The sequence below is a fragment of the Leptopilina heterotoma genome, unplaced genomic scaffold (genome assembly GCF_015476425.1).
Source record: "Leptopilina heterotoma isolate Lh14 unplaced genomic scaffold, ASM1547642v1 Lhet_187, whole genome shotgun sequence".
Classification (NCBI taxonomy): Eukaryota; Metazoa; Arthropoda; class Insecta; order Hymenoptera; family Figitidae; genus Leptopilina; species Leptopilina heterotoma.
This window is the reverse complement of record NW_025110906.1, coordinates 236600-264579: the sequence shown is the minus strand read 5'-3', so window position 1 is coordinate 264579 and position 27980 is coordinate 236600. Positions and strand designations below refer to the sequence as shown.

The following is a 27980-nucleotide window of genomic DNA, read 5'->3' as shown; positions in this document are numbered from 1 at the left end:
TTTTAAAGTAGTAGATATTAAAAATCATTGAATTGAGGAAAGTTTTTAAAAATAATTAAATTTCTGCTAAGAATTTTATAAAAGTTTTTGAAAAAAATTGAATTTCTGCGAAGAATTTTATTAAAATGTTTAAAAGTAATTGAATGCTTTGGTGAAATGTCATTCAAATTGTGTTGAAAATAATTTAATTTTGAATCTGAAGTTATTCAAATATCAAAATTAATGTTGATATTTGAAAATGCAGAATTTTGTAATTAACATAATAAGTTATGTAAACTGTGTTTCGCTCGCTAGCTAGTTATTAATAATAATTTAATTTTGAATTTTAAACATCATAATATTTAATAATTATCATAATATTAAAATAAATAACAGGAGAATAAGAAAAAAAATATTGCATACAATCCATTAACATTGCATTTTTATTTTTTATATTAAGAATCGAAATAAAAATTACAATAAGGAATTTTTGGACAATCTCCATTTAAAAATTAAATATTACAAATATTGCAATATGGATTTTTTTTTAATTGTTAAACCATAAAATATTTATATACTTGAAAGTGTAATAGATGTACTTCCACTATTACTGTTACTATTATTATACTAGAAAAAAAAGATAATCACATTTTTTCACAGATATTTTCTTTAATTTTAACGATTTACAAAATTGCCTATTTAGTAATTAATAAAATAAATTTCTTATTTTGAAATTGTATCAATTTTTTTTTTGTTTCGCTTGTATTTTTTTTTCTCGACAAAATTTCCAGTCTTTTCTCGCATATCAATCTTTGGCAGACCGAAAAAAGATTTCGTAAATTCTCATTGAGAATAGAATACACGTGTTCTATCACTTCAAATCGAATCGAATTTGATATTTTAATCACTTGACAGATTAGCATTTAAATGATAAGGAAATAAATTGATTGATAGGGAAAAGAAAAAAAAGAAATAAATAAAATTCTAAACATGCTCTCTAAGGGGAGTGTAAAACTTCAAACTGTAATTGATATTCTCGAATTGAATTTTCGTAAAACAAATAATGAATTCTTGAGGGGGGAAAAAATGAAGATTTTATTTTATTTGTATTATGAAAAGTTTTTTAGTGAGCTGCAATTGGTTCTGAAACCTCTTTCCACACAGGATGAGTGCCGTCTCCTTTGTTCTTGCAAACTGATTTGATTAAATCCTTGGAGGGTTGCTTTAAATCGTATGCCAAACCGAGTTTAGCACATAGGTCGATAAAGCCAGTCGTTACATTCATTGAATAGTCACCAAGTTCTGCCGCCTAAAAGTGAAATTTTGAATTCAATTGAAATTCTCCACAAATAGAAGTACATTGTGTATTTGGATTAATTTCCTTGAAATTTTCAATTTTATAATTGAATTTTCATAAAGAAATAAAATTCGAGGAAAAAAATTCCTGAAAAAATAATTTAAATTCTGTGATTTACCTTATAATCCCAAGGGAATGTGTGATGATAATTATGCCACCCCTCGCCCATGGTTACAATGGAGACGGCTTTGTGTTCCGTTGGAAAGATGTTCCTATAATTAAAATTTGATTTATTCAAATTAAATTTTCTCTTTGAAAACGAAAGCGAAAATATGATAATTTTCATTTTTCTAAAGTTTTCAAATGTTCAAATAAGCAAAATTTGTTTACTGTAATTTAAGTAAATTATTGACAAAATATTTTTTAATAATTTACTAAATTATATCGAAAATAGTGTAAACTGAATATTTTTACGTAATTAAAAATTAATTTTGAATTTTTATTATTAATGTATAATGTATAATGTAATAACTAATAAGTGAAAAATAAAAATTCGAAGTAGAGATTTATTAAAAAATACTGAACAATAAATTAAATTAAATAAAAGTTTCGAATTTTTTATTATTCAAACTTGGAAGAATTTAATTTATTTTTAAACATGGAAACATAATAAAAATTGATAGGCAAAAATAAAAATTTGATGTAAAAATTTATGAAAAAAATACTCAGCAATAATTAATTGAAAAATAATCAAATTAAATCCAATTTTCGAATTTATTATTATTCGAAGACATGGAATTTAATTTCTACCCAAACGTCGAAACATAATAAAAATTGAGAGTCTAAAATTAAAATTCGAAATTAATATTTATTAAAAAAGCAATGAGCAAAAATAAGTTGAAAAATAATAAAATTAAATCCAATTTTAAAATTCTTTTTTTTATTATTAGAAGACTTATAATTTAATTTGTATTTAAATATAAAAAGAAGACAGATAAAAAGAAAAGGAAAGTTTGAAGTAAAGACTTATTAAAAAATAATGAGCATTAATTAACAAAAAAAGAAAAAAGGAAAACTAAATGGAAAATGAAACATCGAAAAAATTTATGAACACGCGAGAATCTATTTTCAGTGTACAATTTCAATTCAATTCATTTCCGTGTAAATTTAAATTTTTCATTCAATTTGAATCTCAATATAGTGCAAATCCAGATTGGATTTCGACATAATACCTAAGGACCAATATTAATAGTCTTTTTTTCAATTTACCCCTTTCAACGATTTACGTGAAAAAATAAAACATTTTTATCCTTTTAGTCTATTTATTATTAAAACAAATAAAAATGTATCTTTATCTCCACTTGTTTTCAATCATGAAGATAAAAATCGAACCAAAAAGAAAAGGAAATTTTATTTTAAAGAAGGAAAAAGATAAAGAAAAATTGAAAAATGGTAAAAATAAAAGGTAATAAAGATAAAAAAAAGGTAAAAAGATATAAAAGGGAAAAAAATTTAAAAAGTAAAAAAGCAAAAAAAGTATTTAAAATTCAACTATTTCCCGCTCATTTAATAGAAAGATTAAATAATTAACTAATTATTATTATTAGTTAGTTGTTGTTTGCTTTATAGTTTCTTAACTTTCTTATAATTTTTCTTTTCAAATATTTTCAATTTTAAAATTAATGTATTGAAAGTCATCGAATTCTTGCAAAGAATTTTATCAAAAAATTTGATAATGATATCAGAATTCCTTCAAATAATTTTATTATTTAGAAAAATAACTGAATTCTCGCGATGAATTTTATTAAAATTTTTAAAAATCCTAATTTAATTCTTTTGAAGAATTTCTTTGAATTATTTTTAAACTAATGGAATTTCATAATAATAATTTTAATTAAAAATTTTGAAAGCAATTGAATTTTATGAAGAAGAATTTTATTGAAATTGTATTGAAAATAATTGAATTCTTGCTAAGAATTTTACTATTTATAAAAATAATTGAATTGTTCCGAAGAATTTATTAAAATTTCAGGACATAATTGAAATTTATGAAAATATTTAAAAATATTTGAATTCATCCGAGGAATTCAATTAAAATTATTTTGAAAAGAATTGAATTTCTGCAAAGGATTTTACTATTTATAAAAATAATTGAATTATTGCGAAGAATTTTACTATTTATAAAAAAATTGAAAAGTTTCGAAGAATTTATTAAAATTTTAAGAAATAATTAAATTGTTGTAAAGAATTTTGCAGAAATATTTAAAAATAATGAAATTTTTTTGAGTAATTCAATTAAAGTTGTTTCGAAAATAATTGGATTTCTTTAAAAAATTTTATTAAAATTAAGTATATTCAAAATAATATATTGAATTCATCTCAAGAATGTTATTATTTTTTTAAAATAATTGAAAGTAATTTAATTTTTATATAGAATTTTTTAAACATATTTTGTGAATAATTGAATTATTTTTAGAAAATTTTAAATTCTTGTTGAAATTGAATTTTATGGAAATTTTTGAAAATAATTAAATTCTTTTGTGTAATTTTATTTAAATTCGATTAAAAATTATTTAATTACTGCAAAGAATTTTTGAATTTTTAAAAATAGTTGAATTGTTTCGAAGAATTTATTAAAATTTTAGGAAATAATTGAAATTTATGAAAATATTTAAAAATATTTGAATTTATCTGAGGAATTGAATTAAAATTGAATAATTGAATTTTCTCGAAGGATTTATTAAAACTTTAGAAAAAAATTGAATTTTTTCGAAATGTGTTAAAATTTTTTTAAAAATTGAATTCTTCTGAGGAATTTAATTAAAATTGTTTTGAAAATAATTGAAGTTTTGTAAATATTTTACTATTTAAAAAAAATAATTGAATTGTTTAGAAGGATTTATTAAAATTTTAGAAAATAATTGAATTCTTTCGTGAAATTGTACCTATTAAAATTTTTAAAAATATGAACAGTAATAATTAATTTTGTACTTTATAAGTGAATTTTTTTAAATTTTGATTATGAAATTATTTAAAATATTAATATTTGAAAATAAAAAATTTTGTAATTTGCATAACGATAATAAATTGAATATCTCGTTCCGCGGGCGTAACGTTTGCTAGTTACTAATTAATCGACATTTTTCAATAAAAAAAGAAGTTTACAATTTCAATATATAAAAAAAAAGTGTTTAAAACTTTTAATATTTTCTGCACTTAATTGGAGGATGAAGCTGTTCGATTTTGATAGTTAAGGACTCCAAAGGTGCATTGAACGGTTAGCGGCATAAACTTTAGGGTCAATTACTTTGGCTGTTATTAAATTTTAAAGGGAACTTGAGACCCTTTAAGAGCGCCATCATTTTAGCTGATTATGACTTTAACGTAAAATTACTAGTTCAATTATGGAATGCAAATTCATGTTACTTACTTGTCGTAGGGCTTTTTATGGCCCCATAAGTGGGCAAAGCTGTTGGCACTGAATGTCACGTTTAGTTGAAAAACGTAACGAATAAAGCATTGCGACATAATTGCATAGTACCAACTTTCATTCCAACAGTAGACTGGCACAATAGTGGGCAAAATGAAGCACAGCAAGTATTTCCAAATTTTGAAATATCTATTTGCAAAAAAAAAAAAGAGAAAATTTCTAATTAATATGCAAATTCAGAAAATCAAATGTGAGAAATTAATTCTATTACATTTTCAATATTACAAATGCAAATAAATACAAATTCAAATATTATATATTTGTATTAATTGTATTATCTAATTAAATACAAATTACATATTGATTTCGACTTTGAGGATTGTTAATTTTCTTGATATTTTATAAATATTGTTTAATTTAATAATTATTATTATCAATTTATATTCAATTAGATAATACAATTACTGCAAATAATATTTGTATTTGTAATTGTTAATTATAATTTTATTATTTTAATAGTTTTGTAGTAAATAAATAAATAAGGTAAATAAATCAATAAAAATATTAATTAAATATTGATTTAATTAATATTATATTATAATTAATTTATATTTATCTTAATTAGATAATACAATAATTAATGCAAATAATATTTGTATTTGTATTTATTTGAACAAATTTGTAATTATTTATTATATTTAATTGTATGTAATATTCAGAAATGTAAATTAATTTTTAAAAAAGTAAATTCGTAAATATTTAGTAAATGAATAATAATTTAGTTCGAGTGAATACGAGAAATAATGAGACTTACTTATCTCCGAATCGTACTAGTGGGTCTGCTTTAATATCACTAATGTCGACTTGTCGCTTGCGTCTAATCATTTCCGGATGTTTCTTCATCATCAACCAACCAATGTGAGCAAAGAAGAAACCACGAGTCGAATTTGTTGGATCAGCCTCAGTCTCTGCATATTTATGATGAATCCGATGAAGTTTTACCCAATTTCTAATTGTGAACTGTAAACAAATTTTAGGTAAGATATTTTTTTATTCTTTACTCTATATATGTAAAATTTATAAATATTTAAAATTACGATTATTTAGAAACTATTATATTAATTAATTATTTCATTCTTAAATAAACAATTAAATCCTATTTTAATCAAATTTCAAAGTTTTTTACTCTCAAATATCAACTTAAATTTTTTGCATAATTACAGATTCAAAATTTTTAAAAATTAAATTAATTATTTATTACTTTATTATTTTCTAAAATATTGATAAAATTCTTTGGAAATAATTCAATTATTCTCATATATAAATAATATAATCATTCGAAGAAATTTAATTAATTTCCATAAAATTTAAATAAAAATCCTAGAAAGAAATTCAATTATTTTCAAAACAGTTTGATAAAATTCTTCAGAATTAAATTATTTTCCGTACAATTTTTATTAAATTATTGAAATGAATTTAAATTTTCTTCAAAACAATTTAATTTGTATTTTTCTAAATCTTATTATTCTTTTATTATTTTACTATTTTCACAAATAATAAAGTGTTTCGCAGGAATTGAATTATTTTCAAAAATTCTAATAAAATTTGTGTGCTAGAATTTAATTATTATTATAAATAAATTTTAAACTTAATTTCTTGAACAAATTTTAATTTTTTTTTAATTTTGATAAAAATTTTTGCAAGAATTTGAATTTAATTAAAGTTCTTGAGAGAATTGAATTATTTTCAGAAATTTTTAATAAATTTATTTGAAAGAATTCAATTATTTTCATAAATAATGAAATTCATCGCAGAGATTCAACTATTTTCACAAATAATTTTGTCTTCATGAATTCAATTATTTTTAATATAATTTTAAATTTGAATACAATTCTTTAAAGAATTCAATTATTTTCAAAGCAATTGTAATTGAATTCATCCAAAGAATTCAATTATTTTTCAAAATTCCCATTAAATGATTTTAAAGAATTCTTTAAAATCATTTAATCATACTTAAAAAATTATTTTTAATGTAATAAAATGTTTTGAGAGAAGTTAATTGTTTTCATAAAGAAAGAAATTCTTCGCAGGGATTCAATTATTTTCACAAATCATTTAGTTTTCATGAATTCAATTATTTTTAATATAATATTTTAATAAAATTCTTTAAAAGAACTCAATTATTTTCAAAGCAATTGTAATTGAATTCATTGAAAGAATTCAATTTCCATACAATTCTTTAAAATCATTCAATTATTTAAAAAAAAATGTTAAATTAATAAAATTATTTGGAACAATTCAATTATTTTCATAAATAAAGAAATTCTTCGCAGGGATTAATTTAATTATTTTCACAAATCATTTTGTTTTCCTGAATTCAATTATTTTGAATATATAACTTCAATAGAATTCTTTGCAGGAATTCAATTACTTTTATAAATAATAAAATTTCTCATAGAAATTCAATTATTTGGCAAAAATTTTGATAACATTTTTTAGAAAAATTCAATTAATTTCAGTACAATTCTGAAAAGTAAAAATTAACAAAATTTAAAAAACAAATAAATAATTTCTAACTTACGGTGCCATTGGAATAGTACATTAACAGCAACAATGCTCTCAGTGGTGTTTTTGCTTTGTATGCCTTATGAGCATATAAACGATGAGCACCAGCAGTTTCTCCAATTTTCGTGTAAGAGTAAACTCCCAACACTTAAACAAATAAAAGTTAATTAATTAATTTTTGAAAAATACGATTATTAGTATCAATTAACTGCTAAAATTCCCTTATTTCAAATACTATATAAAAAAATTGTAATAAAGTTATTTATATTAAAAATAATTATAATTATATAAATATACCTAATTTATATTAAATTTATTTATATTTTTACTTTTATTTGCCCTTAATATTGTAATTTTTTATATAAATAAATCAGTAAAAAATTTGTAAACAAATAACAAAAAAATTATGAATAAAAAATTAAAACAAATATAAAAAAAAGTAAAAAAGTGTAAAATAGATAAATAGTCATTTTTCTTAGTAGAATAAATAAATTTAAAAAATATTAGGTAATAAAATAGGTAAATAGAAAATTTGTAAATATGACAAATAGAAAATATATTAATGAAAAAAATAGAAAATGTATTAATGGAACAAATAAAAAAAAATAAAATAAATATAAGTAAGAAATATATTAATAAAAAATTTGCAAGTGAAATAAATAAAAAAAAAATCCTGGGTTTCAATTCCCATCAGAGTTAGTCCCTCATTTTCTCATAATTTTAAATTTATTTTTCAATTAAGAAAAAAATTATGAATACAGTGAATAAATAAAAAATATAAATGTCTAGAAAAAAAATTTTGTTTTTTGAGAAAAATAATTTAGTTTTTTCATATATGAAATACTTACTCCATAGCGCTGTTAATGGATGAGTGATGTAAGGAAATGTGAGGGCTCCATAAATTGCTATACTGTGCCAAACGGTGAAGAAAATAATATAATTCCACAGCAATTCATTCTCAAATTCAAAAGGTCCCAATTTTGTGGGTTTTTGAAGTTCGATGCCATCGTACATTCCCGATTTAGCATCACTTTTTTCTTTAAGATCGGTGTCATCTGATGGATTGGCCACCGACTTTATCGTCTCCCCGATAGTCGAGCTTGCCGTCGTCGGGGGCATTTTGTCTGAAAAAAGACAATATTCTCATTAATAAAATTTATTAAAAAAAGAAAATAATTTAAATAATAATAATAATTATTTTTATTACTATTAATTAGCAATTAATTACCATAAATTAATGATCTATTAGAAAAATTGAAATTATTTCAGGTTAAAAAAAAGTAAATTAGTTTACAACAATTAACTGTAATCTAAATTGAAAAAATGTCAATAAATTATTAATCAACTTTAATAATTTAATTTAATTAATTTAATTAATTTAATTAATTCAATTAATTCTATTAATTCAATTAATTATCAGAAAACATTTTCATTTTCCCCCCAAAGATTTTTATTTAATAAAAAATACAATCTCCTTATTTCTATTGAGAATACTAGAAATAATAATTCTATTTTTATTCTTAATTATCCAAATAAGATAATTATTATATATTAGGGGAATTTAATTTATTAAAACTTTTTGCTCTGATTTTATTATCGATAAAAGTAATTATAATAATATAACAAATATATATCGGCGATATAAGTTTGTAATAATATTAATTTTAATGCATCTCTGATTAAAGTTAAATGTAGCATTAAACATAAATAATTACACGTATTTATTATATATTTTTGAATAAACTGCAATTTATGGTATTAATATTTAATGCTAATTAACATTAATATAGTATTTTAATTATAAATCACTGTATTAAATTTGTATTTAAATATAATTGAATGGAAAATGTATTTAAATTTTAACTATATTGTAATTTTCAACAAATAAATTTATATTTAACAATAAAATTTCTGACATATTTGTCATAAAATGGAAGACGATATTTTCGAGACATAAAAAAGTGCAGTTTTTTTTTTATTAAAATTCGCATACATCTAGTTTAAATACCAAAATAATCCAAAATCAAAAATATATTTTAATACCTATTAAAGGAAAATTGATTAATATTTGAAAATAAAATTTTAAAAATATTCATAACAATAAAAATAAATATTAACAATTTTAAAAATTATTATTTGTAGTATTAGTACATTCTTATTTAATTGCAAACTTAATTAATATTGAGAAATAGAATTTTCCATTTACAAACTTTTAATAAATAAAAAACGACGTTTTTCTTGAAATTTCAAAAAATATTTTTCTTTTAATAACAATTTTTTAATATTTATAACAAAAGTTAAATAAAATTTTTTAAAGACGAAATATAAAGAGACACGCATAAAGGTCCTGACTGAAGAGAATTTGATTTGTATCATTTAACTGATTAAGACTGTTAGACATAACTACATTACAAAAAACATCCGATGCAATGTGTATAATATCTTTTCCTCTGTGAATTTTTATTGGATTATCAAAGAAGAACAAAAAAAAAAAACGTACACTTACACGAATAAAAATTTAAATCATACTAAAAATAAAGAAAATCCATGCGTACGAATTACAAATTTAAATCATACTAAAGAAAAAAGCAAATTCACGTGTACGAATATAAATTTAAATATTATTAAAAAAGAAGTTAAATTACGTATACGAATATAAATTTGACTAAAAGTTAAAAATAAATTAGATTGTAAAAATAATTTGCAATTCTAATTAAAATTACATTATTAAAATGCAGAACAATAATTTGCTGATACTCGAAAAAAGAATTCAGTTTTCTTATGTCAATAAAATTTTCGCCTACTCAATAAAACATGACACGTGTATTTTCAATGGCCACATTTCATAAAGAAATCTAAGAATAGAGATAAAATAATTTTTTTATCAGAAAAACGAATTAATTGAAATTTCCCAACAAAAATATTCACTTTCGCTTTATTTTTTTTCAAATTTAATTTCAATTTATTGATACATTTTATTATTCGCAAAAATAAATAAATAGAGAAAAGAAAAATTATTATTATTATTAAAATTATTATTACTATAAATATTATTCACTAATTTTCATAATTTAAAAAATTTCTTCCCTCGTGGGAAAAGATGAATTTGAAAGAAAAATTGTACAATCTTATAAACCAGAATGAAAATTATCGAACAATGAAAACACTTAACGCTTTTAATTAATAAATAAATTTGAAAGTCAATTCAAAATGAAATTAATTCAAAATTAAATTGACTTTAAAATTGAAATTAAAATGTCAAGTGTATATGATAATTAAAAATTGGAAAATTAACGAAGAAAATTTTTGATGTAAATAAATTACATTCTGATAATGAATACAGTTCCATCTCACAAGTAAACATGACAATGCTATTCAAAATAGATTCTCTAAACTCTAATAACAAAGATCCATCTAAAAGAATATTTCCTGATATAATAATGAAATATTATTTTAATTATTATTTTGTTAAATATAAATTCACGAACACCTTATGCAGATGTAATTTAATATAAACATTGAAAAATATTTTTAGTTTTTATTAGTACATTATTTATGTGCATAATAAAATGTTAATTATCCTAATTAAGTGTGTATAGTAATGAGTAATAAATTATTTAACAAATTGAATAAAAATGATTAAAATTATTATTTTCTGTAGAAATTTTGATATGACTAAATGAATAAAAAAATTTTATTAAATAAGATATTTGTTAATAATAAAATATTTTTTAAGAAAATATTTGATTGTTAAATATTTGTTAACAAAATATTTCCTCGTTAATAATATATTTGTTTGTAAAATATTTGTTAATAAAATATTTATTTGTAAAACATTTGTTAATAAAGTATTTATTACTAAAATATTTATTAACAAACTTTTTTTTTATTAAAATAATATTTTTTAACAGATATTATATAAATATTTATCAATTGAATATTTTATTGTTTGAACTAAAATTTATAGTTTAACTCAGAAACAAATTTAACTTATTATTCTTCTATTTACAACTTTCAGCTCTCCAGTAAAAATTAAATACTCAAAAATTTATTAAAATCCACCAAAAATAATGAATTTTAAAAAAACAACGTTTCTTCAACTTTGAGAAATAAATTATTTTTCGGCAAAAAATTAGTAGAAACAGTGCGATAAATTAAAATCATTGAATATTTTTTGATAAAAAAAAGAAAAGAAAAGAAAACAAGTTTTGAAAACAAAATTCACCTGATATCACTCGATAAACTCAACTACCGATGAACACAGAAAATAGAAACAAAAACAAACTATTCACAAATGGCAACTGAAGAGAAAATTCGAAAAGCTTGAGCATTTATAAATTCATTGACACCATCTGGTGGGGAACAAGAAAGTCTGAGAAATTATGAGGAGTGGGGGGAAGAAGAGTCAAATAAAATGCATTGTATATATTTGCTTCATTATCTTTCTTCTTTATATTAAATTCTTTTCCTTTACCCTTAATATTCGCAATTTTCTTTTATTTCTCCCTATTTTGTTTCCTTTATTTTCTTTTTCTTTTCCTTTTGAAAAAAGTATAGAGTTAAGTTTAGAAATTTTTCCTTCTCAAGTTTTGCAAAACGAATTTTGCTTGTTATAAAGCATCGGAAAAGCCAAATAAACTATTATAAAGTGAATTTCTTCTTTAGATCAAAGGTCTCGATGCAAATCTTATAAGGTCAGATCATATATAAAAAGGTCCATGTATATATGCTTCATTAGATTTTATTTAATAATTTAATGATATCGCTTACAGGAGGTGAATGTGCAGTAGTATATAAATTGGATAAAGTGCTATTTATTCGTAAGCACTTTCTATTTTGAGAATATTTTTTTTTTTTTTTTGTCATTGTATTTTTATTACCTACATAGAGAGATAAGAAAATAAAAATTTTTTTTCGAAGGAAAATTTTAAAACATTAAATATTATATTATTTACATCTAGTAATTTTCCGACTACTGAAGCTTTTCTGATTTTTCATTAAAATTCTTATATTTTATTAGATAGTCAAATATTTATGTAACAAATTTATATGATTTTTAATTCAGAAACCTACTTTAATTGATAGAGTGCTTAAAAAAATGACTAATTTTTTATTTCAAAAAAATAAGGATAATAAAAAACGTATCATTAAGTGTCCTTCAAATCAATTATAAAACTTTTTAAAAAAAATTAATTCTACAGAATTGTTATAGTTAAAAGTATGAAAAACTCAAATTTTCATAAAGATTTTAATTCGAAACCTTTTCAAAATTCAATTACTTCTAAAAATTCATCCTATAATTTTTAAATTAATTTTCATTATAAAATGCTAAAAAATAAAATAATAAAATGCTAAAATGTATTTCTTACGTAATTTATTAACGACCCTTAACTTCTTCAAAATTATATTCATCATTTCCAAATCAATTATTGATTTCTGGCATTTTTATCCAAATTTTTTTTTAATCAATTATTTTTAATAATTTTTGAAAATGTTCTTTGAGAATTTTCAAATCCATTTTTGTTTAAAATTTAATTTTAAGAAATTTCGATTATTCGAAATTTCTTCAATTAAATATATATTAGAAAATAAAAGCTTCAAATAATTTCAAAAAAAAATTCCATTAAACTTTTTAAAAAAAAAATAATTCTACAAAATTGTCAGATAAAAGTTTGAAAAATTCAGATTTTCAAAGATTTTAATCTGAAACCATTTCAAAATTCAATTATTATTTCTAAAAATTTACGCTCTAATGCTTTTAAAATTCAATTATAATCTAAAATTTTAACTGAAATTTTTAAATCAATGTTTATTAGAAAATTCTACTAGAATTCAATTATTTAAATACAATAATAACAATTTATTAAATAATTGCATGTTTCTTAAATTTGAATTTTCATAAAGAATTTTATCAAAAAATTTTTAAATAATTGAATTCTCTTGACAAATTTTAATAAAAATTTTAAGAATAATTTTATTTTTCGAAAAATTTTATGAAAATTCTATTAAAAATAATTGAAATTCTGCCAAGAATTTTATTAAAATTTTTGAAAATAATTGAATTTCAGAGAAAAATTTTATTATTTATAAATATAATTGAAATTTTGACGAGAATTTTTGTAAATTTTTTAACATAATTGGATTTCTACGATGAAAATAATTGAATTCTTAAGAAGAATTTTATTAAAATTTCTGTTTAAATAATTGAATTCTTCTGTGAAATGTTATTGAAATAGTAGACATTGAAAATAATTGAATTTTGACAAATTTTTGAAATTAATTAAATTTCTACGAAGAATTTTATTAAAATTATTTTGAAAAAAATTGAATTGTTACAAAGAATTTCATTAAAATTTTTGAAAATAATTTAATTCTTCGAAGAGATTTGATTAAAAATGTATTGAAAATAATACTTAAATTTTAATAAATAAATTGTAGCAAAGATTTTTAAAATAATTGAATTTCTTTACTAAATTTTAATAAAATGTTTAAGAATAATTACATTTTTAGAGAAATTCGATTAAAATTGTATTAAAAATAATTGAAATTCTGCGACGAGTTTTATTTATTTATGAAAATAATTGAATTCTTGAAAAAATTTATTATTTAGCAAAATAATTGAATCTTTTGTAAAGAATATTATTTATAAAAATAATAGAATTATTGTGAAGAAATTTATAAAAAAAAATTGTAAATACTTGGATTTCTGTGAAATGTTTATTATTTATGAAAATAATTAAATGTTTGCGTAGAATTTCACTATTTACAAAGATAATTAAAATTTAGACCAGAATTTTTTAATAATTTTGAAAATAATTGAATTTTGAATTATATGAAAGTATTTAAATTATAAAAATTTTTCAAAAATCTAAGTTCTTTAAAATTTCTAATGAAATTAATTTAAAATTGAATTTTTATATAATTTCAAATTGAAACCTTTGAAGTTCATCTATTTATAAAAATTGTAAACGCAACTCTTTTAGAATTCAATTGATTTTGAAATTTTTGAGTAAAATTATTCATTAAATAATTTCTATTTAATAATTTTATGATAGTTCTTCAAGAATGAAATTATTTAAAAAGAAACTATTGTTATAGACAAACAAAAAAGACACAAAAAATCAAAATTTAATTTTTTCCAATACTTTTAATAAAAATCTCTAACATTTTCCTAATATCACTGATCAATTTTACTTTATTACTTGACTTTTTTATTTGGTTCAAATATATTTCATTTGTTTGAAATAAAAGTTATATTTTTGTTTAATTAAATTTTTATTTAATATTTCTTATACTCTACCTAGTTATTTTTATTCGAAAGCTTCGATATATTTTTAAATAAAAGAATAAAGTTTCTTCCACTGTACAGTGAAAATTTACCGCTTATCAAAAATCAATCTATTTGCTTTTTATTTTTATCGAAAATCTATCACGTGTTTAAACTATATTTATAGATATTTGCTTTTTTTTTCTTTTCTTTTCTTTTCAATTTTATCAGAATTGCACTAACGACAAAAAACTTAAATATATATACAAATTAATAGAAAATTAATAAAGTTCACGCTAACTAATAATTATTTTTTTCTCACGCATCATATGATCTGAAAGGTCTAGGACACAAGTTCAATTGAAGAAATCTGTGCAACTATATTGATTGATTTTTATTAATTGATAATTTTATCTTATCGCAATTTCTTTCCTCATAAACTAAATATTTAAATCAGAAATTTTGATTCTTATAATTTTCCATCTTATGGAATATTATTTCATGTATATTATTATTTTCGTTTTCCGTACAATGCACATAAATTGCATTCTTCCTTATACACGAGATGACAATATTGAATTTATCAAATTAAATAAATCTACTATATTGAATATAAGAAAATAAATTTTTTTTTAATTTTTTAATTTTTATAAATTTTGTTTATTTTTTAATTTTTAAAAAAAAAGTTTTGTGACTGTCACAGGTCAGATGATAAAATGTATCTTCTTGACCCTTTACAAGAACAAAGAACAGAAATGATTGACTTCATTATTCCATAAGATATCGTATTTAATGAAAATAAATGCTGTAAAGTTATAGTGTTAAAAAACATTTTTTGCCTTACATTGGCACAATTAGAAATTTTATAATGAAAAAATATTTAAAGAAAAAAAAATCTACTGAGAGAATTTTTCTTTTTTTTCTGATGAACACTTCGTCCATCTCATCCTACATCAAGCACTACTGCTTTATCTCTCAATTGCTTTAGATCATTGTACGTAGGAAATTAGCTCCACTTGGCATTTGTTCACATTATGCTTCCTTTCAATAACTTAATATACGGTATACATCGAATATACTTTACATATATTTATAAATTACAATTTCTTTCAATAATTTATGCAATTAATTGTTATTCCTTTCGATAAGAAAATTAGAAGAGAATTTTTCTTCTCTTAAATCTTAAAGAAGCTAATTAAATAGTAGTTTATTAAGTAGTAGCAAATTAAAAAGTACTTAATTAAATTCCAGGTTAAAAAACGGAATTTTTCCCGATTTTTAAAACCAAAACATCAATAACTTCATTTTCAAATAAATATATTTAGCTTCATTTTTAAATAAATATTTAATCATTATTCTTTTTTATAAAAATTAAGATATTCAAAAATTTGAAATTCAATTAAAAATATTATTTTGTTACTGTAACTTCTTTAAAAATTATTTTCAACATTACGATTATTTATTTCTAGAATTTTCAACTAAAATTCTTCTTTAAGACAATTTTTTAAAAATAATTTTTGAAAAAGTTCTTTGTGAATTTTCAAATTCTTTTGTTTACAACTTATCTATTGAAAAAAAAATATTTTTGAGAAATTCAATTACCTCAAAAAATTTAAATAAAATTCTATTAAAAATTCTATTATTTAAAAAAATGTTGACAAACTTCTTTACAAGATTTAGTTAATAAAATTGCAAAATTGCAAGTTTAATAAAATTTTCTTAAATACAATTCAATTATTTTTAAGACAATTCTTCTTAACAATTCAATTATTAAAAAAAATTGAAATAAAGTTCTTCGCAAGAAATAAATTATTTTCATAAATAATACAATTTTTCTCGACAGTTCAATTATTTTATAAAATTTTGATAAAATGCTTTATATAAATTTGAAAAATTATAATAAAATTGATCATAGAATACAATTATTTTCGTAAAATATAACATTCTTCCTAGAAATACAATTATTGTCAAAAATGTTTGTGAAAATCTTCGAAACAATTCAATTATTTACGTAAAAAATAAAATTCTTTGAAGCAAATCAATTATTTAAGAAATTTTAATAAAATTCTTCCAGAGAATTCAATTCTTTTCAAAAATAAACATTTTCAAATATGAATTCAATTATTTAAAAATTTCTTTTTTAATTCTTCATCAGATTTCAATTATTTAATTCTGAGAAATTAAATAATTAAAAAAAATTTTGAATAAAATTCTTTATAAGAAATTAATTATTTTCATATATATGTAATAATATATTTTCTGCAGAATTTAATTATTTGAACAAATAAAGTTTTTCAAAAAAATTTAATTCTTTAACAAAATTTTTAATAAAATTTATTGCAAGAATTATTTTCTCATAGAATTCTTAATTAAAAGTATGAAAAGTTCAAATTTTCAAAGATTTTAAATTAAAATTCATTTTTAAATCAATATTTATTACAAAATTCTACGAGAATACAATTATTTAACTATAAAAATAAATATTTTATTAAACAATTGAATGTTTCTTAAAATTGAATTTTCATAAAGAATTTTATCTACAAATTTTTAAATAATTGAATTGTCTTAACAAATTTTAATAAAATTTTTAACAATAATTGCATTTTTCAAGAAATTTGATGAAAATTTTATTAAAAATAATTGAAATTTTGCTAAGATTATTAAAAGTTTTGAAAATAATTGAATTTTGGAAAAAATTTTATTATTTATAAAGATAATTAAAATTTTGATAAGAATTTTTGTAAATTTTTAAATATAATTGGATTTCTGCGAAGAATTTAATTAAAATTATTTTGAAAAAAAAGAATTGTTACGCAAAGAATTTTATTAAAATTTTTGAAAATAATTTTATAATAACAGGCTCATAATTTTGAGAAGTAAAATTGATACCTTCTTTCTCCTTATTATTTTTAAAAAACTATCAATAACTTTTTATCAGCCATCTAATTTTTAAAAATGAAACGTAAACATTTTTTAGTAATTTACTAATAACAACTATCGAAATGGAAAAAATGGATTGTTTTTAGTCATATAAATTTTTAAAATTTTAGAATTCACATAGCCATAATTTTGTACAATAATAAATTATGAGTAATTAAATTCAAATAAAAAAATTATAATTTTTTTTCTAGATATATCTTAAATCTTTATAAATGTTTTTATTATTAAACAACCGACTTAAAACACTGTATTATTGAAAATACAATTAATATTTTTAAATTTGACAAAAAGTTTCTAAACATACAATAAATAGTCACGTTAAATAAATATTATTTTGGATTTTTAATCAAACAATTTATATAACAAAAAGAATTAAGTTTTTATTCTTAATTAATTAATTCTTTCTATACTTGTTGAAACTTTTATAAAGTCAAAAAAGGTATTACTATTAAATTATATGGTGAAAAATGAAAAATTTAGTTTTTAATTTTTTTAAGAGGTTTAAAGAATAATAAAATTAGATACTAAAAATTCGAAACTTTAAAAAGATGTAATTTAATAAACATCCACTATTAGTCAATTTTTTTTACCTTTTTTTGGAAAAAAGTAGCATTTAGTAGCTTTTTGACAAAATAAGTAGCAAAAAGTATAGGCTTGACCAAAAAAGTGTCAAAAAAGTGGAAAAGTGTGTCACTTCGAAGCCTGAAATTTAATTAAAAATGTATTGAAAATAATACTTCAATTCTAATAAAATTAATTGTAGCAAAGTTTATTAAAATAATTAAATTTCTTTGATAAATTTTAATAAAATTTTTAAGAATAATAACTTTTTTTGAGGAATTCCATTAAAATTGTATTAAAAATAATTTAAATTCAGCATTGAGTTTTATTATTTATGAAAATAATTGAATATTATATAAAAATAATTTGTAAATAATTAAATTCCTGTGAAATTAAAAAGAAATAAAAGGAGCAAAAATTATCAATTTCTGAATCATTTTAATTCACTTATCGCGCTTTATTTACCATGGAAATTTGTGATAATCAAGGAATTGATTGAGGATCATAATATATATAAAATCGCTCTCTGTCATTCCAATTTGTACTTTAACCTTATAAACACGCTTTGTGAAACTATTTTCTTATTATTATATTCTTTATTAAAAAAAAAAAAAAAAAAATACTTTAAACTAAACCTACTTATCAAATTTTATTCAATTATTATATCTATTTTTATCTTCTCGCACTTACTGTACGCCTATCAAATTGTTATTATTCTTCTTCTGTTTGAAAATATTTAGGTTTTATGTTTATTAGTTAACGAAATTACAAAATTAACTCAAACAATTTTTAGTATAATTAAAATATAAATAGAAAAATTGTAAATAAATAAAAATAATGAATAAGTAATAAATAAATACATTATAAATAAATAGTAATAGTGATTAAATGAAAATGTAAAATTATAACAAACTTTGTTTTTTACTCTCTAAATTTGAATTAGTATAAAAATGTTAACTAATTTGAATTAGTGACTGACTTTTTGCTTCTGAATTAGTAAATTTTACTAATAAATAGTAATTTCCACTAATTTATTAGTAGATTTTACTAATAAATAAATCTAAGTTAAATTTAAACTTGGAGTAAAAATTAAATTCAGTTGAAGTTGAAATTATTAAGTTAAGTCAATTAGCTTTAAATTCTAATTGAAAATTTAAGTAAAATATTTAATCGTCCAGAAATTACCAAATTTCTAAAATTTTCAAAAATGCAAAAATCGTATTGGAAATAATTATAATTCAACGAAAAAAATTCAACAACAAAAAAATCACTTTCATCTGTAGGCTTTTTTTCAAGTTACATAAGTTGATTTAATTTTGGTTCTTTTAACGTTATATGTATATATCAGTATTCTTTTGGCACTGACGAAAGTGGGAATAGATGAATAAAGCTCAAAGTTTAATTTTAAGCACGTGGGCGGATTTGGTCCATCAGCTGATATTATAAGGGTCAATCTCCATTCACATAATCATAAGTCAAAGTTTGCCTCTCAATAAATTAACCAATAAGAATTCTGATATTCTTATATTATTCTAATTAAAATAATAATAATAATAATAATAATAATAATAACTGAAGAAATAGCTTATATACATTGTAAAGATATATTATGTGCGGTTGCTTACTTTAAGCCTATAATACTTGTCGCAAGAGAAGACAATGGGAAGAAGAATAATTTTCTTCCCCCATATACAAACAAAACAAAAATTAGAGAAGAAAAAGTACAGACGACGAAAGACGCGTTTCACTTTTTTTCTCAAGTCTACGTTGAACATATAATAAAAACTCAACTAATGAACTGTCTTGAAACTTTAACATTTTTCCAAGTTTGAATGAAAATTGGACTACGAGGAACTTTGTCTCGTTCCATATTGTAAATTTTAAGGAAAAGAAAAGAATTTCGTTAGAAAAAAAAACGCAGAAAAAAATAAAACAAATATGTTGGGAAAGGTTTTTTCTGGGAATTTTTCGAAAAATTGAAAATATTACAAAAAAAAAAAAAACGAATTTCTTATTAGTAAAAAAATTCTTCATCAGCTAAATTTCTTTTTATTGTTTTTTAGCAAAAATTGCACAATTTTTGCAACTAAAGAGATTCTTCGAGTGTTAATATTTGCTAACTGCATAATTTTTTATAATTGTTGTTTTTTACAATAATTGTTATTGTTTTTAACTGTAATTTTTTTATAATTTTCATTTAATTATAATAAACTATATTTTATGTTGTTGTTGTAGTTGATAGTTTAATATTTAATATTACTCCACTCTTTATATTATATTTTCTTGATTAATATTAGTTTACACTAAATAAATATTATAAATTTGTATATATACTATAATTTTTAATAATAATAATAATAAAAATATATAAATAAATAATAAATACATATATAAATTTTATAATTATAATTCCTTGCTATTACAAAGAAATTTTCATTTCTATTAAATAAATTGCACTTGACGTATATTACTGAATATTGAAAATAAATCATTGTGCTTTTCCATTAAAAATAAAATTTTAAAAAGAATTATAATTAAAAAATAAATTAAGAAAAATAAATTAAAAAACAAATTAAGAAAAAGAATTAATTAAAATATAAAGTAAATAAAAGGAGAATAATTAAAGCAAAAAAGAACTAATTTTCGAAAGAAAGTTCAGTCATTTATAAAATAATTATTTCTCCAACGAAATGAATTTTTCAAATTGTTCACCAAACTTTATAATTAATCTCAAAAGTTTTTTTTATCATTGTCTGCATTTGAAACCTGTGTTAATGACAATACAAAAAAAAAGAAGATACAATTCGTTAAATGAAATTTAACTCTGCTGAAAATATATATAACACAGGTACGATTACAAATTGCGTACTTTGCTTTGGTTTTGTTAATAATAGTTTAGCTTTAATTTATATTTATAATAATTAATACATGGTCGATCGTTAATTATAAACGATGAAAAGAAAATAAAAAAAAATCCCCATCAAATGAAACTTAAAATGTCTTCCCAAAATGTTTTTTTTTATAAATAAATACCAAAGATAACAATTTTATAAACATCGAAATACTGACCTATTTTTAAAATAGTTTTTATGATACAAACCTCGGATCGACTTTAAGACACAGAAAAAGTCGCTTTAGTCGATTAAAAATGCAACAAAAGTCGAAAAAGTCGTTTATTTAATTCAGTGTTGCAACAAAAAATTTAATCTTCTTCTTTATTAATTTCAAAAATGTTAATAAAACTCTTCGCAAGAATTCAATTATTATTTTTATAAATAATAACATTCTTCGTAGGAATTCAATTATTTATATAAATTGTAAAATTTTTTGCAAAAATTCAATTATTTTCTTGAATTTTAATAAATCCTTCAAAACAAAATTCAATTATTTTCTTAAATAGTAAAATCTTTGCAAAAATTCTATTATTTTAAAAAAAGAAATTTCACGAATGAATTCAATTTTTTTTCTTAATTCGTTATAAAATATTTCAAAAGTATTCAATTTTTTGAAATCCTTCAAAACACTTCAATTTATATTTATAAATAGTAAAATTCTTTCACAAAAATTTTATCTTGTAACTGTAATTTATTATTGTCCATGTTTTTTTAAAGTTATTACTATTATGTATAATATTTTTAAAAAATAATAATAATAAAGAAACTCTTAAAATTAACTTTTTTTAAATTTTGGTAAAATCGTTTAAAAATAATTGAATTTTTGAAAAATATAAAATAAATAAAATTAAAAAAAAAATTAATTTACTTTGTTCGAAGATAAGTAAATCTTAAAAAATTATGACAAAACATTTCTAAGAAATAGTTTTTTAAAAATATTCTAATGTAATTTTTCAAAAATAATTGAAGAATTTTTATATAATTTAAAAAAAAAACTAAGTACATACCTAATTTTTTGAAGAATTTTAATTAAAATTTTTCATAATGATTGTTTATTCTCCAAAATGTTAAAAATAATTCTGAAAAATTTTAATGTTTGCATTGTTTTTTGTACCTATGTATTTTGAATTTTCGGAATTATATTTTTGAAAATATTGAAAATAATTGAATTTAAAAAATTTATAATAAAAAAAATTTTAAGAATTACTTTTTTAAAAAAAATTTAATATTATTTTTTAGAAGCTTGTTTTTATTAATTTTTATTTTCATAAATTTACACACTTGAAGATTTTCCATTAAATTTTTTTGAGAATTCAATTATTTTCACAAAATTTGCAATTAAATTTCTTCAAAAGTTGATTTTCAAAAAATTCTAATAATAATACTTGAAAAAAATCAATAATTTTTAATTAAATTTTAAAAAATTTCAATTATTCCTAATCTTTTTAATTGTATATTTTGAAAATTTAATTAGAAAAAATTATACAAATGTAATTTTTGAAAGATTTGCTTATAGTTATTTTTCACACTAGAAAAATCGAAATAATTTGCAATTTATACTAAAAATGTGATATTTTGTTGTAATATTTTGGAAGGAAAATCGAAAAAGTCGCAATTTTTGAAAATAAATCGAAAAAAGTTGAAAAACTCATAATATCCGAGGCCTGATGATATAAAAATAATTAAATAATAATTTTAAAAAATTTTACAGGATGATACTCCTGTAACATTTTTTTTAATTTTTAAAACTTTTTTTATAGCATTTTATATCAATTTTTTTTTCTTTTTGCTGTATTTGCTTTAAAAACAAGTGCTTTTTTAATTTATTTGTATTTTTATATTATGCGGTGAAAGGCAGTTCTTTCAATTATATTGAAAACATTTAACAGTGAAATAACATTCGACACAATAGTTTTATTCTGATAAATGAAGCAATTTATAATTGTAAAAAAAAGTGTGTGTAACATCAATCGCTTCCCATTCAGAAAATTGTCAATATTTTCACCAATGTACACTCGAATAGGTAAACATTTGCGTGAACAGATTCAATATTTGTTGCGCCCGCTCTATATAAAATATATTTAATTAGCAACAAAATAAAAAAAATTTCCTGTTGATATCTAAATAAAAAATTGTCAATTTTCTAAATAATATAAATTTTACGTATGTACTTTGTATCAAAAAATGTAAATTATTATAAAAACATGAAATGAATTAACTTTTCCTTTTTAATAAGAAATGAAATATTAATTTTCATTTATCAAATAATAATGAAGAATTAATTCAATAACAGATTAAAAAAAAAGATGCAATTTTAATACAAATTTTCGTCAGACTATTCACTCGAAGAAGGAGAATTTTTTCTTTCTCTTCTTTTTACATTCTCATTTTTTTTAAGTATCGAATCAAAAAAATGGTGAAGATAGTTTTTTTAAAAATGGTGAAGATAGTTTTTTTTTTTTTTTTTAATTTTTTATTAAGAAATATTTTAATTAATTACCGAACTTCATACAAAATATCTAAACTAAGTTGAGTCCATATAGTACTTGGACTTTAACTTGAAAACTTTTCTACGTTCAAAACTGATAAGTATGTGAAAGTAGATGCTTCTGTTGAAAACTTTTTTTTCGACTTTTTTTTCTGCAACATTATACTCTTTTTTTACTCAAAGAACTTTAACGCAAATTGGTACATGAAGAAAATTTATTCCGGAAGTTTTAACACCAACATCGTTTTATAAGAAATCCTGAAAATGTGCGAATTTACTTTTATTCAATTGAGAATTTAATATTTATAATATGTGCCGGGAAAAAATATATATGATTGTAAATTTAAAAATATATTTTGTTTTTTTAAAATATAATATATACAATCAGTTTATTCTCTTTTTAGAAATAATGATAAAATTATATAATAATTATACTCTCTAAATTTGAATTAGTAAAAATAATTACTTATTTGAAGTAGTGACTAACTTTTTGCTTTTGAATTAGTGAATTTTAGTAATTTTAGTAAATTACTATTTTTTAGTAAAATTTGCTAATTAAATTAGTATTGCATAATTTGATTAGTTCAATTAATTTAATTAAGTAAATTTAATTCCTAATTAAATTAGTAGAAATTAGTATTTATTAGTAAAATTTACTAATTCTAAGGCCAAAAGTCAGTTGCTAATTCAAATTAATAAACATTTTTGCTAATTAAAATTTTAAGAGTATAAATAATGAATTATAATAAAAATATAGTTAATTAAATTAGTATTAATTTAAATCAGTAAAAATTTTTACTAATTTGAATTAGTGACTGACTTTTCGCTTTTGAATCAGTAAATTTGACTAATAAATTAGTTGAAATTATTATATTTATCAGCAAAATTTACTAATTCAAAAGCAAAATAAGCAGTGAATATTTTTACTCATTCAAATTTAGAGGGTAAAATATTATTATTTTTATAAATTTAAAAAATTTTAATTCAGAACATGAAAAATTTGTTTTAAAAAAATAATCGCTCTCATTAAAAAATTACAAGTACATTCTTTTCAAAAAAGGGATTAAAATTTTATTCTACAATTTCAAATACATTTATATTTTGTGAATGAAGGATTTTTATCGTCTGTACAAATGAAATTTCATAGTGCACTACTTGCATGTGGTGACATTATTGTAATTTCATCGGCAATTAGATAATTCTGATAGAACCTGGAGATAATTGCCAGTTCTTGGAGTCCAATTCTATTATTATTCAAGTAATTATACTATGAAAATGAAAGAACACTGAACTCGTAACTTTTAATTAGAATCTTCATATAGCTTAATATATATGCAATATAGCTACAAATTTGCAGCATTTTTTTATTTTTTAACCACAAATTTGTTTTTTAATGTTTTTAATTTTCAATTTTTTATATTTTTCAACATTTCTATGTATTTCTTTCAGTATTTTTTTCTTTTTAAATTTTATAAATTTGAATTAGTGAAAAGTCGCCGAGGAATTTAAATTAGCAAAAATTTCTACTAAATCTTACTAACTTTTTACTATTTCATTTAGAAGTTTTTATTTTTCTTTTGTTAATTTTAGTTTTCTTAGTTATTTGTAGTTTTTAAAATTATTTTTAGTTATTTTGTATTATTTCTAGTATTTTGCAGTTATTTTTAGTTACTTTTAGTTATTTCTAGTTTTTTAAAATTAATTTTAGTTATTTTGTGTTATTTCTAGTATTTTGCAGTTATTGTTAGTCACTTTTGGTTATTTATAGTTTTTTGTAGTTATTTTTAGTTACTTTTAGTTATTTCTAGTTTTTTGTAGTTATTTTTAGTCACTTTTGGTTATTTCTAGTTTTTTGTACTTATTTTTAGTTACTTTTAGTTATTTTTATCTACTTTTATATTTGTCTAGTTAATATTAGTTACTGTAAATTAAATTATTGCTTTCATGAATTAAAATTAAAAAATCATTTTATAATAAACTATATAATAGGCTTTTAACTAATAAAAATTCTACAGTTGGTCCAAAAGAAATTCTATTTTATTTCAACCAAACCTTATATGCTACTCTTCGTAGTCTACTCCTCAAACACGTGACTCGGCTGACAATATAACTTGACCTTGAAATTTATATAGAAAGCCGAAGAGGCTTTTGAACTATAGCAAAATTTTGCTTGATAAAGTTTCGCAATTAAAAAAAAAATGAAGAAAAAAACTATTTCTAAATTTATATATTTTAGCAAATATTAAAAATATATTCAAACATCAAAAATTTTTTTACTCAAAAAAAATTATTAGATTCTATCTTTTTTTTTTCTTATTTAACTAGGAAAAAAAATTATTTCTAAATTTTTATCTTACAAAGTATTAAAAAAACATTCAAAGAAACAAGTTTCTTTTATCTCCAAAACAATTATTAGATTTCTCGAAAATATTTGTAAGTTTTTTTTTATCATCTACTAACAAATGGACAAAAAAAATGTCATTTCTAAGTTTATAGTTTACAAATTATTAAAAATTTTCAAGTACAAAATTTCTTAATTTAACAAAAATAAATTAGATTTCAAGAGAATATTTGTGAATTCTTTCATTTTTTTTTTCTTATTTTATCTACAAAATAGAAAAAGCTATATACAAAAACTGGAAGAGTCACGAAGGAATAACAGATATGGCCAAAGAAGTGCGAGTGACAATAGAAACCAGAGATAATATTCTGTATAATATTTTATTGTCTGAGTCAAATGTAAATATTTCTCAACATAAAAACTGTTTTCTAATCAATTTTTTTCCGAGTGAAAATTTTTAATTTGAAATAAAAATTCTGCTAAAACTGAAAAATCGTTTAATTTGTTTAAGTTTAAAAAGAAATTTTTTTATTTAATTAAAATTTTTTTAATTCAATTTTCCAATAAATAATAATTATCAATTGAAGTTTATTTTCTTACATTAATATATAGTTCGAAAATTTTTAATTTAATTCAATTTAAATTTTTTTAATTTAATTTTTCAATAAATAATAATTATCATTGAAGTTTTTTTTAAGTTAATATAGTTCGAAATTTTTTAATTTAATTCAATTTAAAATGTTTTAATTCAATTTAAAGTGTTTTAATTCAATTAAAATTTTTTTCTAATTCAATTCAATTTAGATTTTTTAAATAACATTTTTCAATAAATAATAATTATCAATTGGCACTTATTATTATTTTTTTAAAAGTTAATGTAGTTCGAAGTTTTGATACAATTAATTTTTGCCATGTGGACCAAACGTTATTGCGCCCCTAAAAATAATTCCCTATCTACGCTCCTGAATAATCTTCAACTTATAATAATTATTATAAAGTTGAAAAAAGCTTCTCAATTATTACACATTTTACAATTTCACTAATTTTCAAATAAAAATCTTTAGAGAGAAAAAGAAAATTCAAAACTAATAAAACTATTATCCCACTCCGATTACTTTTTTTTTAAATAAAAATGTAAAAATAAAAAAATATATTCTATATTGAGAAATTATACAAAAATGCAAATTTAATACAGTCATTAATATTCACAAAAAATTCCTAAATTTAAAAGATTTCCTACCAAAATTGTATAATATTTCAAATACGAATTGAAATAAATTCACACAAAAGAAAATCACAAAATATTTTTGAATAAATTGAAATAAAAAAAACTTGCAAAAAATGTTTGCAAGAAACACTTGAATAATTTAAAAATTTTGAATTATTTTTATTTATCAAAATTTGAAATAAGGAGAAAATTGAAAAATTCACCGGCTCTTGAAAATTACATAAGAAACTATATCCCTACCATGATCATTGAAAATCAAGTTTTTTTAAAAAGTTTTAATTAGTTTTTTTTCAGTAATTATAGAAATAATTGAAAAATGAAGAAATACGACTTACTTGCTTGATATTCAGATAATCTTTTTCTGTGAATATGGATTAAAAAATTAAAAAAATCAAAGTGACGATCAAGAGTTATATGACCCTAACGGCCCCGATGATGTTAAACTGGCGACTACACATGGGTTACAGTTTGAAAAAGTGTTCGGGGGGTAAGTATCTTGGTGAATATACAGCTGCCACCAAGTCACGCCACTCGGCTGTACAAAATATTCGCCAATCAGAAGACACGACCAGGGCCGGCATTTTAAACACACAATTCTCCATAAGTCCTCTAAGAATTGTTGGGGTATTTATGGGCATTTAAGAAAGAGAGACAGAAAAAGACCTGTTGCCATGGTAACAATACATTTTCATCTGCATCCCAATATCATCCTAGACCACATGTTATAGTCTATACCTGAACTATACCTGAGAAAAAAAGTGAAAATACCCAAAAAAAAAAAAATATATATGCGTTAAAACAATGTCAAGAAAATGTATTTAAATTTTACAATATAAATTATGAGTTTTGAAAATGAAAGAAAAAATGAAAATCCTTCTCTGTTAAACTTTACGAGATCGTAAATTTCTATAATTTATTACTATACAGCAATACAGTTATGCTTGCAAACAAAATGTCCCGTTAAATAAGTTATTTAGGCGGTGGCGAATT

General features: G+C 19.9%; 1 protein-coding gene across 2 annotated transcripts; it reads right to left on the bottom strand.

The window, feature by feature from the left end:
* Window positions 1-652: 652 nt before the first annotated feature.
* On the bottom strand, window positions 653-27466 carry LOC122500491 (acyl-CoA Delta(11) desaturase-like). 2 transcript variants are annotated; one of them, XM_043609446.1, is made up of 7 exons: window positions 27326-27466; window positions 8120-8395; window positions 7288-7418; window positions 5521-5726; window positions 4707-4895; window positions 1455-1548; window positions 653-1288 (listed from the first exon to the last, which is right to left on the bottom strand). In XM_043609446.1, the coding sequence occupies exons 2-7, from the start codon at window positions 8388-8390 to the stop codon at window positions 1103-1105; spliced, it is 1077 nt and encodes a 358-aa protein (XP_043465381.1). In that variant the 5' UTR covers window positions 8391-8395; window positions 27326-27466; the 3' UTR covers window positions 653-1102. The 2 variants fall into 2 exon arrangements, with proteins under 2 accessions (XP_043465381.1, XP_043465380.1); XM_043609445.1 differs by lacking the exon at window positions 27326-27466 and adding an exon at window positions 11497-11641.
* Between the last annotated feature and the right edge of the window lie 514 nt (window positions 27467-27980).